The following is a 27,646-nucleotide window of genomic DNA, read 5'->3' on the forward strand; positions in this document are numbered from 1 at the left end:
ACTAGAAACACATTCTCAGTCTTACAGTTTGTACACTTTGATATTTATTCTACACATTAAAAACAAGTCGAGGAAAATGCAAATAATATTTACATTTCCGCGTCCCAATGTTTACTTAACATTTTGCAGCACGAGCAGATGTGGTGGGGCCTTAGTCACTTTTACTCCTAACGAAGCCCCCCGCGAAAAGCGGCTCTAAGTCCCATGTCTCTTTTTTGCCTTTGGCTTGTCACTGATAAACAGCCCTTTTTCCAACAATTTTCCGAGGAGTTCCCATTTCAGAAGTGCAAACATTTAGCATGGCGATAATTAGATGCTCTTTAGATGTAGGAATGCTGTGGAAGTTGCTCCTCTTCAAGTTGAGAAACGGATACAAGTTTAACTTCTGCAAGATAAATGTTCATATCTGTGATATTACTAGAAGTTTTATATGTTAGTTTCCTACTTTATGTATGCCTTTTATATACTAATAGCCTTCTATAATGCTAGTTCCGTTTCCTTTTAAAAGCTGAGCAATACAACCAGTCTAAGCCTAAAAGCCCAAGTAAATATTCCCTTTGACAGGACCAATTTTCAATGACAGCTAATGTACCCACTTAAAAATTGGCCTTGTTGTAATGTCGGCGCGTATCTGTTGAAACAAAGTTCGCAGATTTTGTAAAGAAGCCTAAAAGTCGCCTTTAATTTTGCGATTGCACGTCGTACGCACCGAAACTTATGGCAAAGTTTTCAACTCATTTGCGCTTTGCATTTTTCATTGTGTCACAGACACAAATACCCAGACACCCACATAGAGAAAAGTTTTCTTTCTTTTGGCCCCGGTGACTTGGCTATAACTTTTGGATCCGGGTGGATGGATGTGAAAGTGAATGTGGATGGATGAGGAATGAGGAATGGGAAATACGGAATGGGGCAATGCTACGTGTGTATTTATAGAGACTCATTTGTTTCAGTTTTTGCTGCCTACATTGGGGCGCACATCGCGCTTAGATGATTACCTTTTTGTTCCCTTTGTATTGTGTGCTCTTTTTGTGCTTTCTCTCTTTGTCGCTCGGTTCGGTTTCGTCTACGGAAATGCCTTTCACTTTTCTCCACTTCCGCTTCCACTCTCTCTCTACACGCTAACTACCTTTATGCGTGTCTGCCGTAGCCAGCCAGCAGGACATTTATATTACACGATATTTGATAAGCGAACAGTGCACAGTTGGGCAGCAGCAGTTGCCGGCCAGTAGACAAATGCCCTGCCATATTTTCTCCCTCCACAAATGACAGTCGATGTCATGGCAACGGGAAGCAGGCCATCAGCAAAGGGAGCAAAACGGACTATCAAAGTGCTCGGTATCCATGGTAGGATTAGCTTGGAAAAATAATGCATTCAATGGCAGGAGCATTTGCATCAGGCCATTGGCTAAAGTCCATAAATGGAGACATAAGCTGGCACAATGATTGCAAGGATAAATCAAACCATCTGGAGGTAGAATATCTTGCTGGGCAAGGCGTTAATTTCTAATGTTGATCAACGGAATTCATTAATAAAATTATTGAGTGCAAGGATCTTCTTTGAAATATGACTAAGTTGTAATTAATGTTGATTAAACGGTAATAGCTTTAAAAGCAAGAAAATAGTTAGACCTTTAAAGAGAAAATTTTGTAATAAAATCCATTTTATTCTTTTCATTTATAAAGAAAAAACTACTGCAAAAAACATAACGAAAGGGTTTATTTCCCAGCCTTTACATTCAAAAGGATTTAAAGGTACATGCTAATGGTCTTTATTTTGTTTTAGCCCATTAGCTTCGCATAAAAACTTGATTGCTTGTGCAAAAAACCGATTCAATTTTAACCCAGAACTTCAACTGATTGAATTAAGGTTGAGTGGATGAATGAAAACAGAATTTACCCCCTCTCGTATCCAGATCCAGATCCATCGTCCTGTCGCTGGACTGGCAATGGGCCAACAAAAACTGTCTAGAGTGCCCGCATAGAATTGACAGGATCTAGCCGCAGGCCAATGCTGTCAATATCCCTTTCCTCTCTCCCAGGACCTCCGCTCAGACGGCAACTTTGAAGTAGTCTCTTGAAATTAAATTAACACAATGGCATGCCGTGTCAACTTTTTCGGCAGTCAGCTGGCGGTATTTTAATTGAAAGCAATCAATATTAGGCGGTAGCAGAAGAATGCCAACTCACACTTAAGGTTTATTTGGGGGAAAATGTTAGAGAGCTGTCTAAGTTGAGGGAAAATATGATTTTGAAATAGGTCTTTATTTTTAGTGTTTTAAATATAAAACTTAGCTGATTTGTTAGTTTCTGAATTAATATTTGTTTACGGTTTATATTTTCTATTTTATTCCATTTCTATAAATATCTAATATTCCAAACGTAGCCTTTTTAAAGGCCGGAAACATTACCTGTTAGGCAGCAAAAAAGCCATAATTTAAAGTCATTAGAAATTCCAACCTGAGTTGTGATCAAATGAACTCTGATTCAATTCACACTTCAGCAAGAACCCTGGCACCTGTCAAAATGGTGTTCTATCATCATTATGGGCGGGGAGCGGTGGGAGGTAATCTAATCAGGACAGCGCCAACTGCTGATGTCAAAGAGCCCGGCTGTTGTTGGCTAATTTCATTATTACTTCATATTACATTTGCATGTTGTCCGCATCTGGGCGAGTAATTGTGAAATTCAGACCCCAATTGCCTTCGGTTTGTGCAACATGTCGCATACGCAATGTCATTCAGCACACATAAAGGTAAATAGGGTTTTACGTTATGCGTGTGAGTGTGTGTGGGTTTATGCTTCTGTGTGTTTGTCTTTGTCGAGCTGATGCTGTCACATAAATTGCAAGCGATTCAGCCAACGGGTATTCGCCTGTGGTCAGGACAAAGGACTCCCCCAAAAGGCACACACACACATGAACACACACAAGCCGAAACAAAACAAAGCCGCATATAATTTCCCATTAAGGAGAGCCGTATGGGTGGTGAGTGGAAATCCTTGTTAACGGCTTCTTTACCTGCTCGCCAATTTGTCAGGCACATTCAGATGCAGGCTTTCAATTAGCTGGCCTGCCTGGTGAAATCACCCCCATCTACATCTTGAATCTGTTCCCAGTTTGATTTTAAATATAAAACTGAAATCAAAAAATGGTAATACGAGAGAAATTCTAGGACTTTAGTGTTCTAAGAAAAGACAGAACCTCACACCCGAACATTCTGTTAAAATAAATAGTTTAACTTTAAAATTTGTACTTGAACTTCGCAACTTTTTAAACTTTTTATTTACATAAAAAAGGTTCTAAAAAATCTCTTGAAATTTTATCATTTTTAAAACCACCTAATAAATATTTCCCAAAATGAGAACATTGGAATATGTTTTTCCTTCCCCATTCCCATATCATCCAACCCAGCCAACCTAACCTCAGCGCCTTGCTATTTGATTGTGATTCGCCATAATGTGACTATAGTCTCATGGCTCTTCTGGTCTCTTCCTCAATGTGTGTGCGGTCTGGCTTTCTGCCGCAAAGCGGCTTTAAAATGTTGCAGAATTGCATGGCACTTGGCAAAAGGCAAGGCATTGCAATTCAGCCTTTTGTGCTGATGCAAAGAGCCAATCGAAATGGCCATAAAGTGCGCAACAAGCGACATGGAGCAGCATCTGAGCCATAAATCAATGCAATCAATGTACACAGTTTTCATGGCAGGTGGCATGATTTCCCCACTACGATATAAATATATATATAGAGAGAGAGATGCATACATATGTCCATTTGGTAGAAAGCCAATGGTAAATGGGAAACTGCAGCCACTGAGGCTTTTCATACCCTGCAGTACAACAGGAACTACACACAATTTGTTGGCAATTGAACATAAGGACTGCGAAATCCTGTTACACAATCAGCCTTGGCATTCAAAGCCAAGTGGACCACAAAAGCTGATTTAAGGTTCCTACTTTTGATGCAAATATGCAAAGGGATGTCTTCCAAGTAACAAATTTTTATTGATAGTCTTGCATAATCCAGAACTTGGCATTATGATTGGAATTTTAGAAATTTAAATTTTAACATGAAATTTTTCTATATTTAATCTTAATTCCTTTACCATGTAGGGTATTAAAGTGTTCGCCTGTTTGTTACTTTTTTGGTTTATCTTTTTATACGCGAAATAAAAATATTTAAAAATGTGAGTGCTTTTTTCTTTCCGCTCGCCAGTTGGCTGTAGGCCCATGGACTTAAGTGCAGGACCAATCTACGCCCAGCCTCCCCCTCTTTCCACAAACCGCTTTTGCATTCGCAAATATTTACAAAAAAAAAAGGTGAAGAAGAAGAAAGAAGAACTATTATCACCCGCACCTTTGAGCACACACATATGCAGATTGAAAGCGCATGAAAATGCTTCAGAGTTCCGGGAATTCTTGGCATTTTTGCTGCCTACCCGTAGGCGCACTTAGCCAGAAATTTCAAGTTGGCGGCGTTGTCGCTTCGCACAAAAACCGTTTATTATGGCAACTTTTTTTTTTCTTTTGGATTCTGCTCAAGTAAAGGGGACTTTTTTAGCCAGCGAACGCAAGGGAAGGGGCCATAGGGCAAAGGGAATCCATTAAACGGGCCTCTACGCTTTTTCGCGCTACTTTACGAGCCCTTAAAGCTGCAAATAAAATTAAGAGACGCTGAGTAGTCGCAATTTTGACTTTGCTCATTTTTTACGGTCTTTTTGTTTTTTTCTTCTGCTCTTCTATGACTTTGTGGGAGGGATTTACAGTGCACATTTTGCTCAAAATTCTGCGGCCTCTTCAAGTACAAAATTTGTGCGGCATTAGCGTGCATTAATTTGTCAAGTTCCCGGGAATAATTATCATTATCGCTTAACTTGCGGGGCTAATGCAGCAAGCTCGTTTCTGTTTGGCTAGTCTCTTGAGTGCCACCCACCACTGCAGTTGATGCCACTCCTACGCCCGTTTCCACGCTGACCAACTGGTCGTATACGCAATGTTTTTTGAGTGGGCAGCAGGAAATTGAATTTAAATTGCACTTGTATTGTCCTGGCATTGAAAAGCATTCTATTTTCGTTGCTGGCACAACTTAGTTCGGATTATGGTCAATTACGCGGATGGTTATTCTTGGAAGAGCTCAACATTTTTCAACTGATACCTGACCTCATTTAGTAGCACCTAAAAGGAATTTGTAATAACATAAATCTTACAGCTAAGATTCTTTTTCCCTCCGTAACTCAGTTAAAGTTGAATCTCATTCCGATAGGATAATGAGGAGAGTTATTGGATTGCCAGTGGGAGTCTCTTTTGATGTTTTTTTAACCCTTCATTACATCAAATGATTGCCAATCCAAACACCATCACTATTTCACATTTTTTTGCAGCGTAAATTTTCCCAATAAAAGTCAATGGCTGGCAATTTATGTAATGCACATTTAATACAAATCAAATACAATCAGAAAACATTTTGTAGAAATCATAATACATTATAGCTAATATGTTTCACATATTTCTTTATCTACGTTTCAGTGTCTTTGACTTAGATTAGGAAGGATTCTCTATGGCTACCATAAAATACACACTTATATTTGGGGGATATGTACTTTTGGGCTATTAGATGTTCTTTTAGTAACATATTTCTTGGTATTTATCTGTCTCGGTGAAAGCGGTTTTGATTAATTCAGATTCTTATGGCTAAATACGTAGGTAAAACACACAAGCGCAGTTTGAGCTTGGCTTCGGGTTTTTTTTTTTTCTTAATTCTTTTACAAATTCGAAAGTTTCGCAGTTTGGAAACCTTAAGTTTGACCCCTTTTGAAAATGCTCTCGGTTACCATTTAGCCATTGTCCTGTTGGAGGTGTTTGATAGTTAGTAAATATATATATATTCCATCTGTCTACAAATCACAAAACATTCCAGATCAAGCTACACTACAATCTAATCTAATCAGGGCAAGGCTTGATGGGTTCTTCGACTCCGATCACTTCCTTAAGCTAAATAAACACAAATCATACACAACTTGATTGCCCCAAGGGTGTTATTGTTGTTGTTTGTTTGAAGTATTTACAAGATTTACTTATTCCATAGATCAGTTTAGGTTGAGAGTTGACATCTGTGGGATGCCACTCGTTATAACTAGGACTACTGGTAAAAGCGTTTTGTCACAATGCTCCCCTTTCTTGATTCATATAGATCTATATAAATCAATGATCAATCTACAATTTACAGTTTACTTAGTTAGTATTTAGCTTTCAAAACATCGATTACAATTTATATATATTTTTAGTTTAGCTGTGAGTTTGTTTTTAAATTCGTTTTAAACTTATGCTCTATGGTGAAATCTGTTCTAGTGCTTCAGACAATGTTGTGATGCCATGTGTTGAGTATTTTCTACTTTCAAAAACTTGTCTATTGTTTACGAGCTTGCCCTTTAGTAAGTTTAACAGCTTTTCAACTTTTTAATTCGACCAATAAAGCTGGAAAAGTGTTAGTTAATGGTCAGAGAAAAGTAGTTTTCAGTTGCAGGTTTGAAATTGGGAAGCTAGATTTGTGTTTCATGGAAATCACCTTAGAAGGTAAACAATTTTAAAAATGTAAAAACAGATAAGAACTTTTTATAACCCCCTATAAGCTCTCTTGACTTTTGTGGGCAAAAAATGGGTTTTGAGAAACTTTTCCAAAGGCGTCTGAGCTAGTGTAATGGATTTCCTCCAAATAGTTAGTTTTCTTTTTTATTTTCCTGCCTGCAAGCGAGCATATGTTGTGGATGTGACGGAAGGAGTGGTAATAGAGGAAACGGAAGTGGGCTTAGGACCTGCCTGGAACGACTGTCTCTGACGGCCTTTGTTGTTTGCCCATCGGCCTGCCATTAAAGTTCAATGAAGTTCCCCAAGTGCGACACTTTTTGCGACCGAGTCGCGACCTGCCTTTTGCCAGGGATTCAATGAAGTGGAAAAAATATTTCCGCCGGCGATAAAATTGCTATAAATTTCCAAGTGCCACGGGGGTTTCCTTATGTCTGTTTTCAGCATTTTCCAGCCGACTCAGACAACGACAACGACAACGAGAACGAGAACGAGAACGCTGACGTTGACGCCTGCTGTGCGAAGTTTTTTAAGGGCGCTAAAAATTTGTCAGCAAAAATGGTACAAATTTTTCCGGCTGTTTTGTGAGGTGTCATCGAGAGTGGGCTTTTGAGTGGCTGCCACTAATGGCGTCATTACCTATCATTTGCCACCCCGCTCCCCTTGCCAACCTGAAAAAAAAACAGCGAACCGCTCATCTGGGGCTTTAAAACTTGGCAGCACATTGGAAACTTTTATCCCGTCTTTCGTTATTACAGTTAGCCCCTTGTTGTTTGATGTCCTTCAGCCAGCTGGTCCGACTTCTTGTTCGACTTGGCCACTGGATCCACATCCACATCCTGACCGTCAAATTCTTACGTGACCAGCTGAAATTTTTCATTTGGCCACAGAAATAAAACAAAATGAATGAACTTTTCAAATAAAAATAGCAATCTGCCGGGCCAAGAGCTGCGGCAGCCACACGAACAAACAACAAAATTCACAAATTGCCGTGGATTTGTGTACGTGTCGGTTACTTTAATGGATACCAATGAAATTCTTTGTGCATTTGCGGCTAAGAAATTTGCCATAAATTTAATGCATAATTGCCAAATGTCGAAGAAAGTGGCGTTTATCGATTGGAGTTTGGAGAAATTTAAAATATATCAAAATTTAAGAACTTATTTCTGGGAATGAAATAAGAATTCTGTCCAGAAGAACTTAATACTTAAATCTTTTAAGTTTCCCAAAGGAATTCCCTGTAAATGGTTTCAAATATCTGTTCATTAGAACTTCACCGACCACTGAACAGCATTCCAAGGGAGTTAATGCGGTTTCCAGGATTATTATGTTATTCGAAAACAAACATTCCGCAATTAATTGCATCCTCACCGTCGGCCGAGGAGGGACCACAAGAGTAGAACACTATGCTCGTTACCCTGTTGTCTGCGGCCAGCTTAAGCCCAGACCGTTGGCAATCCTGCGGAGGATTCGACTCCAATCCAATCCACTCCTTAGCCATGTGTTTTCCAATGGCATGCAAATTGAATTTGAAATTAATTAGAGGCACATAAGCGTTTAAGCCCCAAGGACACACGTGCAAGGGAATGGGAGACGGCATCCCTCTGAGATTGTGTATACGACACGTTGTGCGGTAGACCGCAGGCGAAATGACCGGTTGCCTTGTCTATTTATATGTCACTTGCCACCGCCACACTTCTTTTGAGAACGCCCCGCACTGGGGCAGTGGAATCCTGAAAATCCACACTGGCGCACTTATGGGGATTCGTCTTGAGTTTGCCCGGTTTCACGGGCGTCTGCTATCTACTTGGTCGCCAGGCACTCGTGCTGGAATACCTACACAGCAGGACCTTCTTGAATGCTTGCCGGAACACCTTGTTGAAGATGGTGTAGAAGATGGGATTTACCATGGAACTGGCATAGCCCAGCCAAGTGACCACATCGAAGACCCAATGGCTTATCCTCTCCTCACATTCCGCACACACTGTGGGCAGGAGATTTAGGACGAAGAATGGTGACCACAGGATCACGAAGGTGAAGAACACCACCCCCAGTACTTTGGTGGCCTTCTGTTCCAGTCTGATGATCCTGCCGTGGCGAGAAGAATTCCTGGAGATCACACTGGAGTTCCTCGAGTGATGCGATCGCACTGTCTGCTGTCGCTGTAGCATGCAGGGCGAAGATGTGGTTGTCCTGGTCTTGCCACCACAATCTCCTGCTCCCTGATAGTTCATATTCTGGTGACTTCTGAGGGTTGCAGATCTTCTCAGCGGGGTGGATGAAGTTGAGGGAGTTGCTGTTTTGGTGGGGGTCAGCAGGAGGGATGTCCGCACTCCGCCAAAACTGCTTCCCCGCCGGCGATGACGACTGGAATCCCAAGTGACCACCGAAGCGGTCTTCGAGATACTTAACTTTCTTCTACCAGGGCAGGGAGTCCCTGGAGCAGCCAAATAACCACTTCCATCACTCTGAACCGTCAGGGAACTTCCCTGATTGTGGGCAGAATGTGGACTGAGGGTGGAGCCACCAGTGGGAGGAGGTCCTCCTCCGCCTGCCGAACCACCTGTCATTCCAGCACTCACACTGGAAGTCAGGGACTTCTTATTGCCCCCACTGCACATGAGTAGCTCCATTTCGCTGGGCGAACTGCTCACCGCCGTCGTGGTGGTGGTCACTCGGAAAGCGGATGAAATGATCTTCACCTCTGCCGTTTTCACGCAATTCTGGAGAGGTCTATCCCCGAAATACGGACATGTGCAAACGGAGGGCAACTGCAGGTAGTCCGTCTGGTGATTCTGGCCAGCTATATGACACTGTTTGGGCTTCTGCGGTGGATCCAGCTCGGTGTCCGAGTGGCAGAACTTTGTGTTCCCCTGTTGATCTTTCTCCTCCTCGTCATCGTCGTCGTCATCGAGGCTCTCCTGTACGGTGGTGTGTCGCGGATAAAGCGCATTCTTAGGCAGGCTGTTATGGCGTTTGTGGCGGCGCAACGTTGACGTAGGAGTGTCCAGATCTTCGTCGGCATCTTCATGGCCAGAGCGTCGATCTCGTCCTGGAACCGCTGACGATGCCCTCCGTCGCTTTTTGTAGGCTCGCAAACGCTGGGAAAGCTGGGAGAGTGTTCTGAAATGAAACATGGGAAGGTGTTAGAAGCTGTGTAAGCGGATTTTTCATCTGACTAATTGACTAACTCAATGGACTAAGTCAACATAAATCAGATTACTTTGATAATCTGCTTAATGAAATGTTTTCAGATCCTAATTTAACTTTTAGCTTCGTTAATTAAGCTCTTTCTGTGGTTTAAGTTGCTGCACTAAAATTTAAGGCACACCATGCGGTTTTGTTAATGAAAGTTTATAAAATATGTCTATGTTATACCCCACCGATTTATTGATTTAGTGCCCATTTCCGTGCCACTTTCTTCTACCATCTCTCTCTGTCCAATGAATTTTCTCTCCCCTTGGGCGATGTACATTTTTAATTAAAATTGCGCAGCCAATTGGCAAAACTCTATTTGAAGGCGAGGTGCCTAAAACAATGCAGTGAACACTCGCTAACAGTAATTCAACAACAGCGAACACGCTTTGTGGTCAGCTCGTTTCTTTTCACCTTTACCGTGTTGTGGCACGCTGGGAAGTAGGCAACATTTTTTGTTTTTGCGCTTTGTGGTCTGCCGCAGTCTAACATTTTTTTCTTAAGAGTTTTTCTTTTCATTTTCACGGCAGTTTTGGGTTACACAGAAAAAAACTATAAAAAAAGAAAATTCTATGTTTATATTTTATGATTGGTTTTGTGAGTTCAAAGCTATATATGCCCGAAGTGAAGTCTAAAGTTCTTAAAAATGGAAATATATTCTTTTAATATATAAGTACCATTAAATTTCCTAATAATAGAAACAATTTAAACATTTTTTCTCTTTAGAGAGCTGGCTCCCTTCTTCAGCTCATTTTGCATTCATTTTAATAAAGCGCATAAATTTGCGAGCTGCCTTTGCGGTTTTTGTCTTGCCGCCCGTTTGCCTTGCATGCAAATGCGCGCCAACTTTATTTGGCCAAGATGAGGGAGGCGGCAACGGAGACGGAGCAGGCGTGGTTAGCTGCTAATGAAGGCGTTAGCAGACAGCAGGCCAAGATGAAGATGTAGGGACAAAGAAGAAGCTGCTCGGAGACCAAGACGCTGGATAAGGATGTCAGCTCATTATGCATCCTTCGCGTTTTTGATTTGTTTGCACGAGACGTGCGCATAAATTGAGATGCGTCGGAACAGGGCTAAGCAATGTGGATCCGTCGGGGCATAGGGATTGGATATAGGAGGCCAACTTCTCATTATGCAAGTGAAACAAAGACGAGCTGATGCCAAGATTGTTATTGTTTCAGTCACAAAGGAATTAAACAGCTGCCAAGCTCATCAGGACATTCAAACAAGGACCTCCGGCAGATTCAAATAAAGCACAAGCACAAAGTGTTGAGCTGATTTCAGAATCTGAAGCCAAAGTTTCCGTCATCATTATGTGCGTTAAGTCCCAAAAATTAGAATACCGCCAACATCATTTGCCAAGTTTCCCGCATGAGACGACAAATTGTGCAACAATTAAAAGCCACTCGACGTTGACCCCGTTTCTCGCTTCGTTTTAGTCCCTTTGCCACTTTGCATCCATCTGCGGACAAAAGGAAGCCAAAGCCGAAATCCATTTTATTGATTGTGCAAATTCGTTCAACTGTCAAACAATGTGGCAGATACGTATATATATGAGGCACAAATACCCAATATTCCAGTCAGTTCAATGAAAAGCGCACAGTCACATTGATATATGATATATGGTAAACGTGCATCGGGGATTGGTTGAAAGGAAAAATATGAACGGGATATAATGTTCAGTCATCTCGTAAGTTGAGCTGCCTTTTATTCATGCTTAAAAATCAAGCCGAGAATTTAAGTCATTAAAGCTGGTTATTTAATTGATGTGCAGTAAGGTATATAAAAGCTCATACTATTGATAAAAAAGATGCAAAGGAAAAATAAATTGATTGAAATTCATATACAGAGATGAATTCTGAAGGCTTTAGATAAATGAAATTGCACTTTAAAGGCATAGATACTCTGCCTAAAGTTTTTTTTAGTAAGCTATTAGTCTTTAACACCATTTCCAACTGACCAACCTCATTCATATGTCCCTCTGCCCCACTCTTCCATTTCTTATTACATTCCTGGGAGTATTAAAAATATTCGCCTGCTATGATTTCAATTTTTTTAATTGAATTTCTCGACGCGTCTCTTAGCCCAACATAAGCCAGTCGACTAAAATTAGAAAATTAATGAAAAACACATTTAAGCAAAAGGTCCTCAGTCGACGTCGAAATCACTTGAGCGGCTCGAATGCCAAATAAAAAGGGAGTGCCTCTTCCTTTTGCCCCAACAGTTTGCACCGACCAAAAGGCAAACGAGAAAGTAGGAGAAAAAAATTAATTATTACGAAAAATTTCACAACAAGTCGAAAACGGAAGGACAATAAAAGGCAATGCCACAAAAAGGAGAAAGCTTACAAAAAAAAAAGTGAAATGAAAATAAAAACGGAAAAGGAGAAAGTAAACGAGTGACAAAGAGGACTCGAGGTGAGCAGTTGCCTTGGCTTTTGGTGTGGTCAGCACACTTGGCCTGAAATTGTTAGCCAAAAGCGGGACTGGGACTCAAAAAACCGGCCGAGACTGGGACAACAAAAGGACCAACGAGTGACTAGAAAGGATCACTCGGGCAAAACGGTTTGCCGGTCGCAGCTGCTGTTTGTCCTTTTGTTAGCTTTTGAAGAGACAGCCAAGGAAACTTCACGTTTTCCCAGGTACTTTCCCGGATTTCTTTCACAAACACACAATTGTCTACGTTCTTTTCGAGAGTGGAGGTTTGACAAAAATATATATCACTGAAACTTGTGGCGCACGGCAAGGATAAAGTTAAATGAATTTAATTGTCTGTGATAATGTTATTTGTGACAATGGAGTTTCTGCTTGTTGGCTAAGTGGAGAACGAATTTAATTATTCTTATGCAGCACTTTTTGGCTATGAAAGCATTTAAATGGTTGGAAGTTGAGGCAAATGGTAGGAAATCTAGATATTAAGAATGCGTTAAAATTGAACTGGATTGGAACACATATGTGTATCATCTCAATTTATGTTCCCTAACTGGTTGGAACCCTTTATTAAATACCTTTCGTGTTTCGCTTCCTTTGCGGATTATGAATTTATGGACATGCCGACCAGAATCGCACCACTTACCCATCGCTCTGTTCGCCACCCATGCGGCTACTGGCCAAGGAGTTCCGGGTGCTCTCCCGCTCTATGCCCAGCGTAGTGGTGGACAGACCCAGGACTGTGGTTCCATGGCGACCCTTTGGGGAGGTCTGCTGGTGGTAGACGCTGCCCGGATGTTGCTGGTGGTTATGGTGCTGCTGATGGGACGGCTGCTGCTGCTGGTGGCTAGCATATCGCTGGGGACTGCTGGGGTACTGCAGCTGCAGGTGATTCGATATGGAAAATTCGGATTTGGTGGGCGAACCGGTGGTGGATGAGGATGCCACCGACTCTAGGCCACGGGATAGCTTCAGCATCTCGGCACCAAACTGATGCAGTGCCGTCATTGTCGTGGGCGTGGGCTCTTTTATACTGCAGATATATCAATAATATATATGGTAATTTACATAACAACAAATAGTGTTCTGGCTTGAAAGCTTACCTGGAATCGGGCAGCCACAGCTCATGGTTGTCCAAAGTGCTAAGATCCGTGTCCGTGGAATTGGCTGAGTGGGCATGCAGGACAGAGGAGGCGTTCCCGGGACCCGGTTTCAGTAGGCGACGCCAGGTGCAACGGCGTTCTGTGGACCACGAACATGGGTTAAACGGATCTATAGTTTCCATTAAATTGCAGTCAGCCCAAAAGTGCGCTACGAAAAGTCACAAATGCGCCAATAAACTCGCACGAATATCCCCGGAAATTCCCTCTCTAATGTGTACACTGAGAGAAATATTGAAAGACTTTCATTTTGATCTTAATATATGTCTAGGCTAAAACCGTTATTTATGTATATATATAGTTTTCCAACAAATTTCCTATATCATAAACGCATTTCTATTATTTTTCTCTCTCTGTAAAAAGAACAATCTGGCAAATCCAACTACGTGCCTGTACAAAATGCGGACGCTTTACAGCAGAGATTTGGCTTAAAATAACTGCCCAAATCCATGCCACCAACACAGTTGAACACTCACAGGATACACACCCACACACATACATACGCAAACTCACACTAGCGCACAACCTAATACTTGCAGCTGAGGCTTGAAATCCACTCAAACGAATCGGGGACACCGCCGTCCTGGCGAAGAGCCCCTAAATGCTCGCCAGGATTGGCAAAAATGCCCTGCAGTGAATGCGATTCAGCTGCAGTCACCAAACTCAACCAGTCCATTAAATATTCCCCCGTCTGTATTGACTTTCGGCATTTTCGCAGCTCTCGGTTGTCCCCCAGAAAATTACTCCCTGTCCCCTTGGGGCTCAAGCCAATCCAATCGGATGAGAAATGGGAACGGTGCTGAATAAATTCTGCGGGCAGACAAAGGCATTAGGAACCACTTAGTTATGCTTAAAATAAATTGAATCTAGTCTATTGAATTGTAGATGGATAATGGTAGCCAAGAATTGGGAATTGTTTAAGCTCAAAGCTCAATTTAAGGTGGCTAATAACGTGGCCTAAATTATGAAGATGTAATTACTGGACTTCGAAATTAGCTTAATTCTGAATTGGAAGGCCAAAATGTTGTGAAATATTAAAGATGATGATCCTTAAAAATGCTAAAAATTCATAAAAAATCTTTCGTTTAAAGGCATTTTTTTTAAGTTAATAAAAATCTCCCATCACAACGCGGCTATAACAAGCCCTCGTTGAAAAGTTGAAGCCTGAAACTTCGGTTTTAAAACTAGTTGAGCACTACAGAAAAGCTCTTAGAGCATTACAAGCCATTTACGTTGCTGGCTTTCGATTCATGGCGATGTGGAAATTAGCTATCTACACATATGGGCCGGATTTTCCTCCTATTTGTTAGGTTCCCTATGTGTGTGTGTGGGAGAGAGAGGGTGGATGGATGGATGGATGGGCGGATGGTTAAACTGGGCTGGAGTGTGTTTACCCCTATCCATCCGGTTCAATGTCGACGGCAATGTCGATTTTGTGTACATTGCTGCGGCTTAGTCGCACTTTGGGCCCCAGAAATCCCTGGGACACGGATTCTGGGAGTATCCGGCACATGTCTCTGCATTGTTTGTCTAGTGTTGTGTGCCCACTAACCCCCCTCCTCTTTTCAACACTTTCTCCAGCCCATTTCGCCCCATTTTCTCTACTTTTGTCGAGGGCCATGTAAAGTTTTGAGTACAAAAAGTGCAACCGAGAACGAAATGCAAATTTTAGGCAAACTGAAAATCATATTAAGCTGCTGCTGGTGCTGCTACTGCAGCTTTTCGTTAGCACTTCTGGGTGGAGAATGTGGCTGCTAGGAAGTGGGGAGAGAATCCTTACCCAAGGCCGGTGCCTGACCAAGCCACCCACTTGCCCATCCGGGGGTGGCCGCTGCCGTCTGCTGTCCACCACCCAAGTTCTGGCGCTGCCGGGCCAAAAGGCGGACGGTCAGGCAATATGTCAGCAGCATCACGCCCAGCGGAATGTAGAAGCACACAATGGACCCAACCAGCTTGTACACCGGATCCGGTATCTGGCAAGTTCCATTCACCAGCACCGAGGCGTGATTCTGGAATCAAAAAAGCCAGATAGCAAAGCAGAGAGAGAGAGAGAGACAGAGGCTGGAATTAATTTGGATAAGTAAAGGACATGTACGTATTTGTCTTGCTTTCGATTTTAATTATTAGATTAACACACAGTCTTTGTTATATGATTATTATGCATTATTGCTCTTTGGACTTTAATCTCTGAGCTTAAACTGGAAATGATTATTAGGCAGGCTTAAATTCTTAATGGATTAAATTTGAAAGTGCTTATTGAAGGCTTTTCCTTTGTCTAACATTATTTCTAATAAAACATTAAACCATAACTCACCTTCGAGTACATCAAGCTTAGGGGCAAGCTCATGGCGATGCTCAGAAGCCAAACGAAAACAATTTTGAGCGTGACTCTCCGGCGTGTTTTATTCCGGCCAAATCTCATTGGATAGCGTAGCGATAAATAACGGTCCACGGAGATGGTGCACAGGTGCATGATGCTTGCCGTGCAGAAGAGGACATCGAGGCAGATCCAGGTCAGGCAATGCTCGGAGCCCAAAGGAAAGTATCCTGCGGATAAATCAGTTTTCCATTGTATTTTTTTTTGTCTTTTTTGTTTTTGTTACTACTTTTTTGTGTGTGTGTGTGTCTGGCAGTAAGCTTGTAAATATTCCCTGGCCGACTTATGACTGTATTAAGTGGCTGCAATACTTTCCACCTATGTGTACACACGATTTACGATTTGGTTGGCAACAATGCAAGTCCCAACTGTCGCCTGGCCATTTTTATTTAATACTCTTGTTGTTTTTTTTTTTTGTGACTACCTCCCTGTTTTCCCTGGAGCCCCGCTTCAATCGTAAGCTGGCAAATGATATTGCCACGACCTCTTCCCCCGCCGCCCAAAAGGGGGCTTATGCAACATATTTCAGAGGAACTTGCCCATATATGAGCGGCTATTCCCGATGCTGTGGCCATCGTTTTGCACAGCTGTTGGACGTCATAACTCAGCGCGCCACTCTCGCCCTTTTCCCATAAAAGTACAATTGTGTGTGCACTGTGAAAAAATCTTATCAGGAACTTACAATCTCTTTTCTATATGTTCTGAAAGTGTACATAAGTATACCCAACTTGCTTACATATTAAAGAAGTTTTTGTATATCCAATCATCTTGTTTAAAACTTAAACTAAATTCTCTTAAATATCATAACTTTTAAGAACACTGTAAAACTTTCTTCTAACTTTTTTTCCCTGTGCAAATAGGTTGGTTTGCTGGCCCGTCGGAGGTTGGGCATTTGGCATATTTGGTGAGTGATACTTGTGTTTACTCTGTTGTTGTTGCGTGTGCCCCGAGATTTGGGCGCGGGATTTGTGTCCAGAATCTGGTCGAACATGAATACTCGTACGTATAGCCGCTGGGAAAAGGAATATTTTAACGACTTGGCCTACAGAAAATGAGATAAGTTCCAGGAGAAGATGGATCGATAGAAGCGTGGAGCGAAAATGAAGTAGGAATTAAGGATATGATATCTTTCTGAACTAACAAAGGAAAGCAAAAAAAAATATATTTAAAGACGATTTGTGTTCTATTTAATCCAAAAAATCATCCTGTTTTTAGCAAAGAAAATTTTAAATATAATGATTATAAAGAAAAACCAACTTTAATAGAACTTTTAGCTTTAAAGTAAGGGTATATAAACTGGTATATCTTGGCAAATATTTACTACGGATATTAAAGCATGTTTTCTAAAAAGCAAAATCAGTTTAAAAAATGTTGTTCTTCCAACAAATTGACTTAATGACGAGGCCATTTCCCTTCGTTCACTTTTCCGAGGCCACTTTAACCAAAAAGGCCTCAAAGGCAACTGGCATCTGTTGAATGCCGTAGCTCTTCTTCGTTTTACCAGAAACAGCCATAAGGATTTGTTTATGGCCAGGCAATATTTTCCAGTCCCCGATTTCGCGCCCATCAAGCGCTCAAATTGCAATAAGGCTGAGCCCTCGAGTCCGAAGCGAAAATGTTACAAATGACACGGCCATTGGGTTTGGCTAAAAATAGGGCCGTCACAGACCATTTGGGCCGTAACTAAAGTGTCAATAAGATCAATTTGGCCAGCAGACGGTAGTCGAACCTTTAAAATGAAGAAAATTTGTTTAAGCCAAAGCCAAAAAAAAAAAAAACTCGAGGAAAGCAAGTTAAATTGAATAAAAGCAGGCACTGGCCAGCTAAGAAAGAAAAAAAAGGGAAACATTTTTCTCCGGGAAAACAGGCAAACGGAACCTGAGATTGGGGTCTGTCTGGGATGGTTTTCTTGGAACCTCAGTGCTTCGGTTCCTTAGTTCTCCTTTGAGGAGCAGGACAAAGCTTTTATTTGTGTTTCTGTCTTTTTTTTTTTTTTTTTTGTATTTTGTATTTTGTATTTTGTGTTATGCCGCTTTTCTTAGGGAAAGCATTTCAACTTACAAATGCGAAACAAATTTCAAACAAAAGCGCAAAACTTTCCCGTTTTGCAGTTCCGCTGCCAAAGTCAGGGTAAATAAATTTTTAGCTGATTTCTTTTGTGTAGAATTCGCTTTGCATGGGGTGGGGGGGGATCCAAAAATGGGGCTAAAATGGGTATGAAATGGGGCCAAAAGTGGAGAAGGCGAAGAGGGCTCGTCATAAAAACTAAACTGAAACACAAATAGCCGAGGAAGCTGATGACGAGCAAAGTTGGCAGGAAAATGACTTGGTAAATGAGTTGAAACTTATTTAATTTGTTGTAAGTTTAAGTGGATATAAAGGCACCAGAGGACAACCGACAGAATGGTAATGGAAAATAGGGTCTAGTCCGGCTAATGATTCGGTTGTTTGCCAAATTGAGTGAATGACAAAACAATGTTGGATAGCAAAACTGCTTATAAAAAAAAAAAAAAACACAAAAACTGGAAGATATACGAGTATGTAAACTTTTGGTCCATGACAACATAAGCCTTTTGTGTGAGCTACCATAACAAATATTTGTACTTTTTTCCGCGTTGCTGAACGAAAGCAAACAATTCCCGTTGAGGGAAAATGGCTAAAAATCGGGTGAAAATATGATGATTTATGAATGGACTACCACCGACTGTGTTTTCCCACTATGTTTGTGTGTGCGAGTGTAGCTGTGCGTGTGTGTAAAATAAGCCTTTGTTAGACTTTCCTACTTTGGTTTCTATGGCAGCATCGATTTCAATTTTAGTTTCAGTTTCCTTAAAGAGCATCCCTTCCATCAATTAGATACAAACTCCCCGGAAAACTGTTTACCCAGCAAATATACTAAAAAGGAAGAAAATGACTGGCCGAAAAAGAGACTGGGTTGGTTTTTCTTTATTTAACAGATTAGTTGGGTTTTTGCTACAAAATAAGATTAAGAAAGTGGAATGCCCTAAGAAATGATGAGATCATCTGCTGGCTGCAGTAAATTCTGTAATTATGAGTCAGTGGGTTTTGGTCTTTACTAATTAGTTCGTTAAATTGTTAAATTTTCAGAACAATTAAATTTAAGGAAAACCTGAGAATAATTCAAGACAATTCGGGTTAAAATTGTGACCCAAACAATGCATTTTTTGTAATTTTTGTAACAAATTCATGAGAAGAACTTTAAATTGGTTAAAATTCAAGGGAAATCCTTTGAAAATATTTGGCAAATAAGCAAACAAAATAAACATCAACATAAATCCCGAGGCAATCAGAAATAAAATATCAAATACCTGACGACAAATAAAACTCACGCATACTTGAATAAACATACACAGGCCCAAATGATTTGTGTCAATAAAAAGGGCGAGCGATAATAAAATGCAAATATGTGAGTCGAGCAAAAAAATCATTGAGCCAAAGCTCGAAAATTGCTGTGATTATAAAATAAGCCTCCACAGCTCATTGTTGTTGTTGTTGTTGTTGTTATTGCTGATGTCACGCACATTCAACCAACAAGCAACAATAACAATTTCAATAACAAATCACAGAAATATGAGTAAAAACAAATTGAACTTGGGAGTTGGGGGCCAAGCGGCGAATTTCATTTCTTTCCATTTCTTTTATTTCTCTGCTGCTGGCAGATGACAGCGACAGCCACTTACAACGGCGATAACAGCATGAGCAACACCAGTGATAAGAAGCAACTACAGGGGCGGGTAAGGGATATTATGAAAGGGGATCCTAAGAATATATCTACGAAAACATTAGAAGCTCACTTACTTAAATCTAATAAGAGGCCAACAGGCTACTGGACTGGGCAACATCATAAAGAAAACCTTTCAAAAATCTTCTACTATGCTAACCTTTTAAAAACTCCTACGCCTCTGTTTAGGTGCCTTCACCAGATAAAAAGCAGCGCACGTGGCGCACTGAGGTTAAATAGACAGATGACGAGAGGCCAGTTTTAGAAACTCCTCCTACCAATAAGATGCACATCTTGCCTTCAAATAATCAATCATTTAAAGAGTGAGCTTGTTTTTTCTGACTTGTTCTTAAATCTGATCTTTAATTGCCCGATTTGCCAGACATTTGATGCCTGGTTTATGACCCATAATGTGTGTGTTTGTGTACGGGTGTGCGTGGGCGTTGTGATTTGGGGGGCGTGGCTGTCGCCCGCGGCGCTTGTTGACACGTTGTCACCTCGGCTGTCATCCAAATTTATGGGGAGCAGGAACATCGAAAAGAGGCCAGAGATGACGGTTGTTAGTCCGCTGGGGATTTCTCCCTCTCCCTTCTTTATATACTTTTTTTTTTATTTCGCTGACTGACAACAGTTTTTTGACTCTTAGCCCCTCGCATGTAAACACATATCATTTTCATTTGCATTTCGCGCGTCCCGCTGACACATTTGCATGGTCATGCATATGTTTATTCATACAGATATACGAATATATATATATATATCTGTATAGTATGTGTATATGGTTATATGTGTCCTCGCTGATGTGCTTGAATCTGTGACCCTCGACCCTTATGAGATGTATTTTGGTTGTTAAAGTTTTTCCGGGCAGTTTTATGACTAGGTAACAGAGGGTATGAATGACTTTTAGGCAAGTGTTCTAGTAAAAGTTTCTATTTTCTTTATAATTTGTCTTTGAAATATTGGATATAGGTATATCTGATCCAAGAAGGTTAAAAATATATACAAATTACGATCTAAAATTTTAGTTCAGATAATTTTCTCCATACCTTAACTTTCAAATCTCTAAAATGATGTATAAAATTCTCTGAATATTACCCCTTCAGGATATTAATGGATATTGAAACTTCGTTTATTACCAAAAATATGAAACTGCTGTTTGCTGATTTTGGTTGTTTCTGCTGGCTGTAACCGATGCCGCGGACCTTTGTTGTTAAGGGCATTGTTTCAGTAACTTTTTTGTTATGTGGTCAAATATTTGTGTTGACAGCACGCAAAAACATTACCGCCATGCAGAAAAATCCGCAAAAGGGATTTCCATATACGAATGCAACTTTTACTTTAATCAAAATGTTACTGCGGTTGTCGCATTCGAGAAATTGCGATTTTATTTGTGAACATATGTTGCGGGTACGGAAAAAAGCATTGACATTTAATACACGGCATAAAGTGATAGCTTTGTATTTTAATAAATCACTATCACAGCTCAAAATCCTATTTAATTAAGTCTTTAAGAACCTTTAAGCTCAGTAATGAAAACAACTTTTATGGACATTGCAAACATTGCATCACAAGCTCACCTGAAACTCTGCCTTAAGTACCTCAGAAAATCCCCAAAATCACCAAGTAATGTTGGCTATCTCTTAGGGGAAGCTATTAACATGCATATGATAGACACTTCCGCACAACTTGCTGGCCAGGACACTTAGGAATCCGGAAAGCAAGGAACTCACAACGGAACATGCGGTGACTACGTGCAGGACCAAAAAAAAAAAACCGTAGAAGAAAAGAAAAGTTGTTGATGTGGTTGATGTTAACTTGGCTGTAAGCGCTTGACGGGTTCATCATCGTCATCATCATTAAGATCATGAGGATGGGATGTATGGGCGAGTAAATAACCGTAGGGCAGAAATCTGCCTGCCATGCATAAAGTAAACTATTTAATGGCCTTTCGATTTCCATCGATGTGCTATAAACGCATTTGGCCCAGGCCATCGGATCTTGAACGGAAATCGAAAGCTGTTCAGTGAATCGAGGTTACCACTGTTGGTTAGGGGCTGTAGGTTGGAGGTTGGAGGTTGGAGGTCGATTAGGGGTGGCATAGCCATAGACATAGCCCCACGACCTTCTTATCAGGCTCAGTAAAATCATTTTCCTTACGCAATTCGCCCTGACAGAGTCATCTTCATTTTCAGTTTTCAACCCCCTGCCATCTTTGACTTTTGATTTCGTTTCAAGTTCTCGACATCGACAAAGATCCTACGTAGCACCACCCCAAGCGGGTTGGCTGACAATAATGCAAATGGCTTTAGCTTCCGTGTGACCCACAAGTTCGTCCTCACCTGGCTGCCAGGTGCTTGTCGCTCTGACTTTGGCCTTTCTATTCCTTTGTTGGGCATTTTTGTAGTGCCGCTGACACTTCTATTTTTAGTGAGCCGAAGTACTTCCTGATTTCCTTTGATGTCTGCCAGCTGGCAGTCGAAAGAGTAAAACCGTAAAACCGTAAAATAGGAAAAGAAAACGCTATGCATTTACCTCATTTGTCAGGATTTTTTGATTGCATTTGCATTTTAAATTTATTGAACGTTAAAAATCAATAAATTTAACCGATTTGTTGATGCATTCCAGCCAGCTAAAGTGGCTTGCAAACGTTTTCTATTGATTAAATGTCTGAATTTTAAACTAGTTTTACTTCAGTATGGTATCTTAATCTTATAGCTAGAATAATGTTAAAAGGTAGTTTAATTTTTGTTTATCAAATCACCTGAGAGTCTTTAAGGGAAACTAAACAAAAACTATACAAAATATATCCCATATGAGCGGTAAGAACTGCTTATGAAAAATTTTCCACTGACAACTTTGTCGCCGTTTTCTCATATCTTAAGATAAAGCGACTGTTTATCCATATGCTCAGGAAAACTCGGCGGCGCAGGCTTCAACTTTTCCGAAACCAAGTAAGCAAACCTTCCTTCCAACGCTTTTCCATTTTTCCGAGAACTTGCGCCATTGACAGCTGCCAGCTTAGCAAAGGGCGGAAAACTGAAACTACAACAAATTTTCATACATCCATATGAGTGGGAGAGAAGCTGGTGTCCTTTTTGGTCCATATAGTCCTGGTGTCTGGGTCCCAAAGCAAATATATATAAATAAATTGTTGTTTGTGTTGGGGAAAATCACATGGCGAGCGCAGCAGACAGATAAAGGAAAAAGACACGAAATTCAATTAAATTTCTAACAAGTTTTTATAAGCACATTTTTTTGTCGTATTGAATTTTTAATACGTATCTGTGTTGTCTCTGTTTCTTTGCTTTTTTATTTCTCTTTTTTTGACAGCTCAGACATCCCTAAAATGCTGTGAACCCATGGTGGGAGGACGGAATACTCAACAGGTCCGTTATCGTCCCACTTTAATAAGTTTAAGGTCTGTTTATGGTGACAAGAATAAGGGAATTACGGAGGGTACTTTGATTAATAGCTTGTATTAACAAGGTAATTATCTTTAGACAGACTGTTTGATCTTGAATTTTGAGTTACTTCACAAAATTATGGTATAGAAATATTTATTAAAATATTTATATAAAAAATATTTAGTATAGAACTATTCATCATATACCCAAATATGCCAAGAGTATCTCAAAGAGTATCTCCTTGTCCGACTTGGCCAACTCATCAAAGTTTTGCCATAATTGTTGTGGCTCTTGATGTCTCGTCGAGTGCTATTGGCCCTCCATTAAATACTGGTTGCCATTCTATTCCCGTCTTCTACTACTTTTCCTATTTTTCTTTTTTTCGTATTTACACAGCTTTATTTTTGTATTGTTTCCGCATCGCTTAACGTGAGAAGTCATGGGCAAGGGGGGTGAAATAGGTGGATGAGAGGTGTGTCTGTCTGTGTGTCTGTTGGATGCTTCCGTCCTTCCTTCCGGCTTTCATTTTTTCACCGCAACTTTTGCTCCTGCTATTGACATTGCTCTAATGTGGCATATAAAGTGGCGACTGCTTCGATTTTCCGCCCAGCGATTTTCCACCATTTTCAGCAACGTCATTAAGCTGAGCGCTCTATTCTTCGCATTCATTAAACTCCTAACTCGCTCGCTGGAAGCTAACGTAAATTGCTTCGCTTCCGTTGCGTCATTACACGACGCCTCAACGTTTCATTATACTCATTGTTTGTCTATTACGAGAGTTTTTCTTATAGACTCTTTAGCAGACTTTCCATCTTCTTCCTTTTCCACCCATTTTCTGCTTTATTATTCTCGTTTTTTGGTTTCGTTTCGTGCTGGCGTGTGTTTTCCTGCTCGAAGGAAAACTTTTCAAATAGATTACAAAGCACTTGTAATACCTTTGTTTTCTCCCTCATCAGTTGTTGTTATTCTTATTGTTGTTGTGCAGTGCATAGTTATTGCAAGTCTGCTTAAATACATACAGCCAATGAAAACCCATTCAGCATTTTCACCAACAGCATCTATTAGTTACAGCTCACGCAAACTGAAAGTTTTCATTGTTTAGATCAGTAAGGAAAACATGCCAATAAGTAAAGTTTTCAAGAGGCAAACAAAGAAGGTTAAGGATTGACTTTATAGGTTTCCAAAAAAAAATAATAAACATTTTATCAATAAGAAAATATACCTTAGCAAAAAGTTTTAAACACCAAAGCAAAGTTTGTAAGGAAGTCCTTGAAATAACTTTAAGTTTTGGTCTGTTTTTCATCCTGGAAATGGATATCAATTTCCTTAAAGAATATTTCCACTGTTTCTATTAGAAAATTTCCCAAACAATGACAAAACTTTCCTTAAACAACTTTATTAAATAATTTAAAGTCTCAAGGCTTGGACCACAGACCGTTTTCGATTTGTTTTTTGGGGTCGCCAAACTGTTTTCAATCAAATTATGATGAAACTTTGCCAAAACAAACCCCAAAACAATAAGGTAGGAAAAAGGGATCCCATATCACTTTCAAGGTCATTAGCCATGCCATCAATACCGGCTGCCGGCAGTTTATTTAGTATGTTTCCTTGCCAATTTGTTGAGACAACCGGAACATCCGAAGATATTACAAACTTTTCTCCTCATGTGGATATAAAAGGTCCAAGCTACACCCAGGATACGGTGTCGTCCTTTTTTTTTTTTTGGGAGGCCATAATAAAATAAAATTACAAGATGTCGACGCTAGGGCGAATTTAGCATGTGCATGGGCCTCACTCACACACATATTTCATCTTTATGGTTTTGTTTTTCGGCCGCACAAGAGCATATTTTTGAGACATTTATGCGACAACCACACACGAGACACTGATAAGTATTTCAGCTGCAGATGTTTCCTCAACACAGCTTAATTCGAATTTCCCCCACCTCTTGCTTCAACTTAATCAAATAAGCTGTAAAAGCAGAGCACTTAATGTTATAAGGACTATTTATAGCTACCCCAGGGGCTAACATTAATAATGTTGCCTAAAAGTAGGCAATTGAATTTTTAATTCGGAATACAGAGCATCTCTTTAACGCAAAATAGACTTAAAAAAGCTCTTAGGCACTGAACTATTATCTTTTTAAACAACATTTTCCAACAACAAGTATTCATGGCATGTTGAAAATGATTCCACATGTCTTAGCCATATTTAGCCTGTCCATGTTAAAGACCGGAAGAGAAACGAAAACTTTGGATTGCTGGAACATTTTTGTATCGCTTTTTTCGGACAGGCGGACAAACCGCAGAAAAGTCTCAATGGACACTCATACCCGGCCGGAAAGCCAAAACCTCAAAATGCTTTTGAGCTATTTTAGAGGCTTTTGTGGCTCAGATTTTGCCAAAGTGCAACTGGCCATGGCCAAGTGCAATGCAAAATTTAATATACTTTCTGCCGTCGTTTTCAGGCCAACGAAAAACTTTTCGCATAATTTTCACAATGAACATGCACACATGGCATATATATAAACGACTATATATATATATATATATGAATATACAAAAAGGGAAAGGAAAAGTCTGTGGGAGTTTTGGTAAACCAAAATCATCCTTTCATTCACATTGGCCAACTTTTCGACACTGTTTGTGTGAGTCACTGGGCTTGACTTGGATATAATAGCCTGCCGCCTGTCTAAGGCCAAAAGACGCCCTCTCAAATGGTAAAAATAGTCTCGTAAAATTTCTAAGCAAAGTAGCAAAAGTTTGTCGTTCAATGTCAATTATATTGAGATTTATGCATAATTTGAATTGTCTTTGCTGCGGCGCCACAGCTTTTGTATGCTCGATTTGGCATTATAAACTCAAAGCCACCGATCTAAAAATACAAGAAAATATATATTGGCAGGGGTAATACTGCTGAATAGCTTAAACCACCAGCTTTATATATATATTCTTCTACACCATGAAAATGTATAAAAACGTAGCTTTATGGAAGTCATAGTTGTATTCGACACGTGTCATTTTGAATATTTGCCCAAGCAAGCTTCCGGTTTGTTACCTAAATTTTAATTTGAAAGAGGCACTTCACAGAAATGCTGACTTGGACCAGCAGTTATACTATATGAAAATTAAGTTTTATGTATATGAAGGCACTCTAAATGTTAGTCTCCATATGCCTCTGTTTATATTTGCATAGTAGCTTGTGCTACAATTTTAATGAAATACCAAAAATGGTCAAGGCAAAAAATTAACAATATGTCGATAGAAGAGGAAACTGGTCATGGGCTATGTGAATTTAATTAAATCAAAATTTCTGGACCTGATGAAACCGGCACATATGCAGATGTAATCCACACGATATGCATTTCCTCATTGTGGCTTCTGGTTTTCTGATATTGTGGCTTATGTTTTGCAACCCGAGGTTTTGGTTTCCTTTAGACAAGCAATAGGTTCTGTTACACAAACTCAACTTGCTCAAAATAAACAGATTTTGTTATGTACAATTGAGGGTAAAATGATAGAAGTGGAATGAAGAAAAATAACTAATAATTAGTTACATTTTTCAGATTTTTTTTAGAAAGAAAAAATCATGCAATTATTTATTTTCTGAGTTTTATAAATTCTTAAATTCTTATTAAATTTGTGTTAAGTATGATATGAGCTATAAGAACATTGCAGTAGCTCTACATGAGTATCACTTTCAAGTCTACATTTTGTGATAGATACTCATAAATTTCACACATCTTAGTTAGAAATATTTACCTTTTGACATGCATATAAAAATGTCCAGCTCTGGAAATTCCAAGTATTTTGCTGTATTGTAAGCCATTTAAAGTGGTTTATTAAAGCTGAAATTGCTGAAATATAAATCTCTTAATGGCTTTCTGCTTCCAACAGAATTCGCCTTGGGCCTGGCATTGATTAGAAGATTTAACAAATCCACACAGGCAAATTGTCAAATCAAATTAAGTTTGTCTACTAACAAAATTAAATCAATAAAACAATAATATTTTCACAAACAACTTTAAAGGTTCACCTTCAACTTGTTTAAAAACTTTTTTTTGCAAATAACTTTCAGCTTTAGGACCACAAAAGAATTGTAAAAAAAAAGATGGTCCTGGCCACGTTTTAGCCTGTCCGGGCAGTGTCCTTAAGTGACAGGATATTAAATGATAGCCGGCAGCAGCGGCGAGGAGGACAATAAAGATCTAAACAGAATGCCAAGCAGACGCATTTTTAGTCGAACGAAGCGAGCGTATCAAAGCAGATGCAAATGATTCCAACGCGGGTCCTGGGATCCTGGGAATCTGGGATACTCTGGGATAATGGCAGCCCAGGATGAGAGGTAGCTTTGGCAATTTAACGCCACTAATCGAGTGACATGATGGCAATAATTCCAATTTGGGACCCGTCACGTCGTATGGCGGTCGCGACCGTTGAATACGTACAAGTGGTTTTGCCTTAAAAGAGGCTTTTGGTCTCTCCAATTATTCGAGTCGCAGTCGCTGTCGTTGTTAAGCCAAAGGCAGCTAAAACGTGCCTGGCATTTTATTTGAGACTAACGTTATAATTTTTGGTTACTTCGTTGTCTATAATTATTTATAACTCACGTGCCAAAACAGTGGGAGTACGAGTACCATGGAACAGGACAAGCAATGCTAGGTTCTTAGGCCGCATTACGCATACGCAGCGTTGTCAAAGGGCAAGCACGTGCTGCTGCTGCCTGTATTGGACTTTATGTTCTTAAGTGTGCTTAGCCGG

General features: G+C 40.2%; 1 protein-coding gene across 1 annotated transcript; it reads right to left on the reverse strand.

The window, feature by feature from the left end:
* Positions 1-7,660: 7,660 nt before the first annotated feature.
* Positions 7,661-27,562, reverse strand: LOC108109587. The gene is made up of 6 exons (XM_041819162.1): positions 27,496-27,562; positions 15,678-15,910; positions 15,144-15,372; positions 13,307-13,445; positions 12,850-13,236; positions 7,661-9,702 (listed from the first exon to the last, which is right to left on the reverse strand). The coding sequence occupies exons 1-6, from the start codon at positions 27,560-27,562 to the stop codon at positions 8,379-8,381; spliced, it is 2,379 nt and encodes a 792-aa protein (XP_041675096.1). The 3' UTR covers positions 7,661-8,378.
* Positions 27,563-27,646: the final 84 nt, after the last annotated feature.

This window comes from Drosophila eugracilis, unplaced genomic scaffold, assembly GCF_018153835.1.
Source record: "Drosophila eugracilis isolate 14026-0451.02 unplaced genomic scaffold, ASM1815383v1 contig_47, whole genome shotgun sequence".
In the NCBI taxonomy this organism is placed as follows: Eukaryota; Metazoa; Arthropoda; class Insecta; order Diptera; family Drosophilidae; genus Drosophila; species Drosophila eugracilis.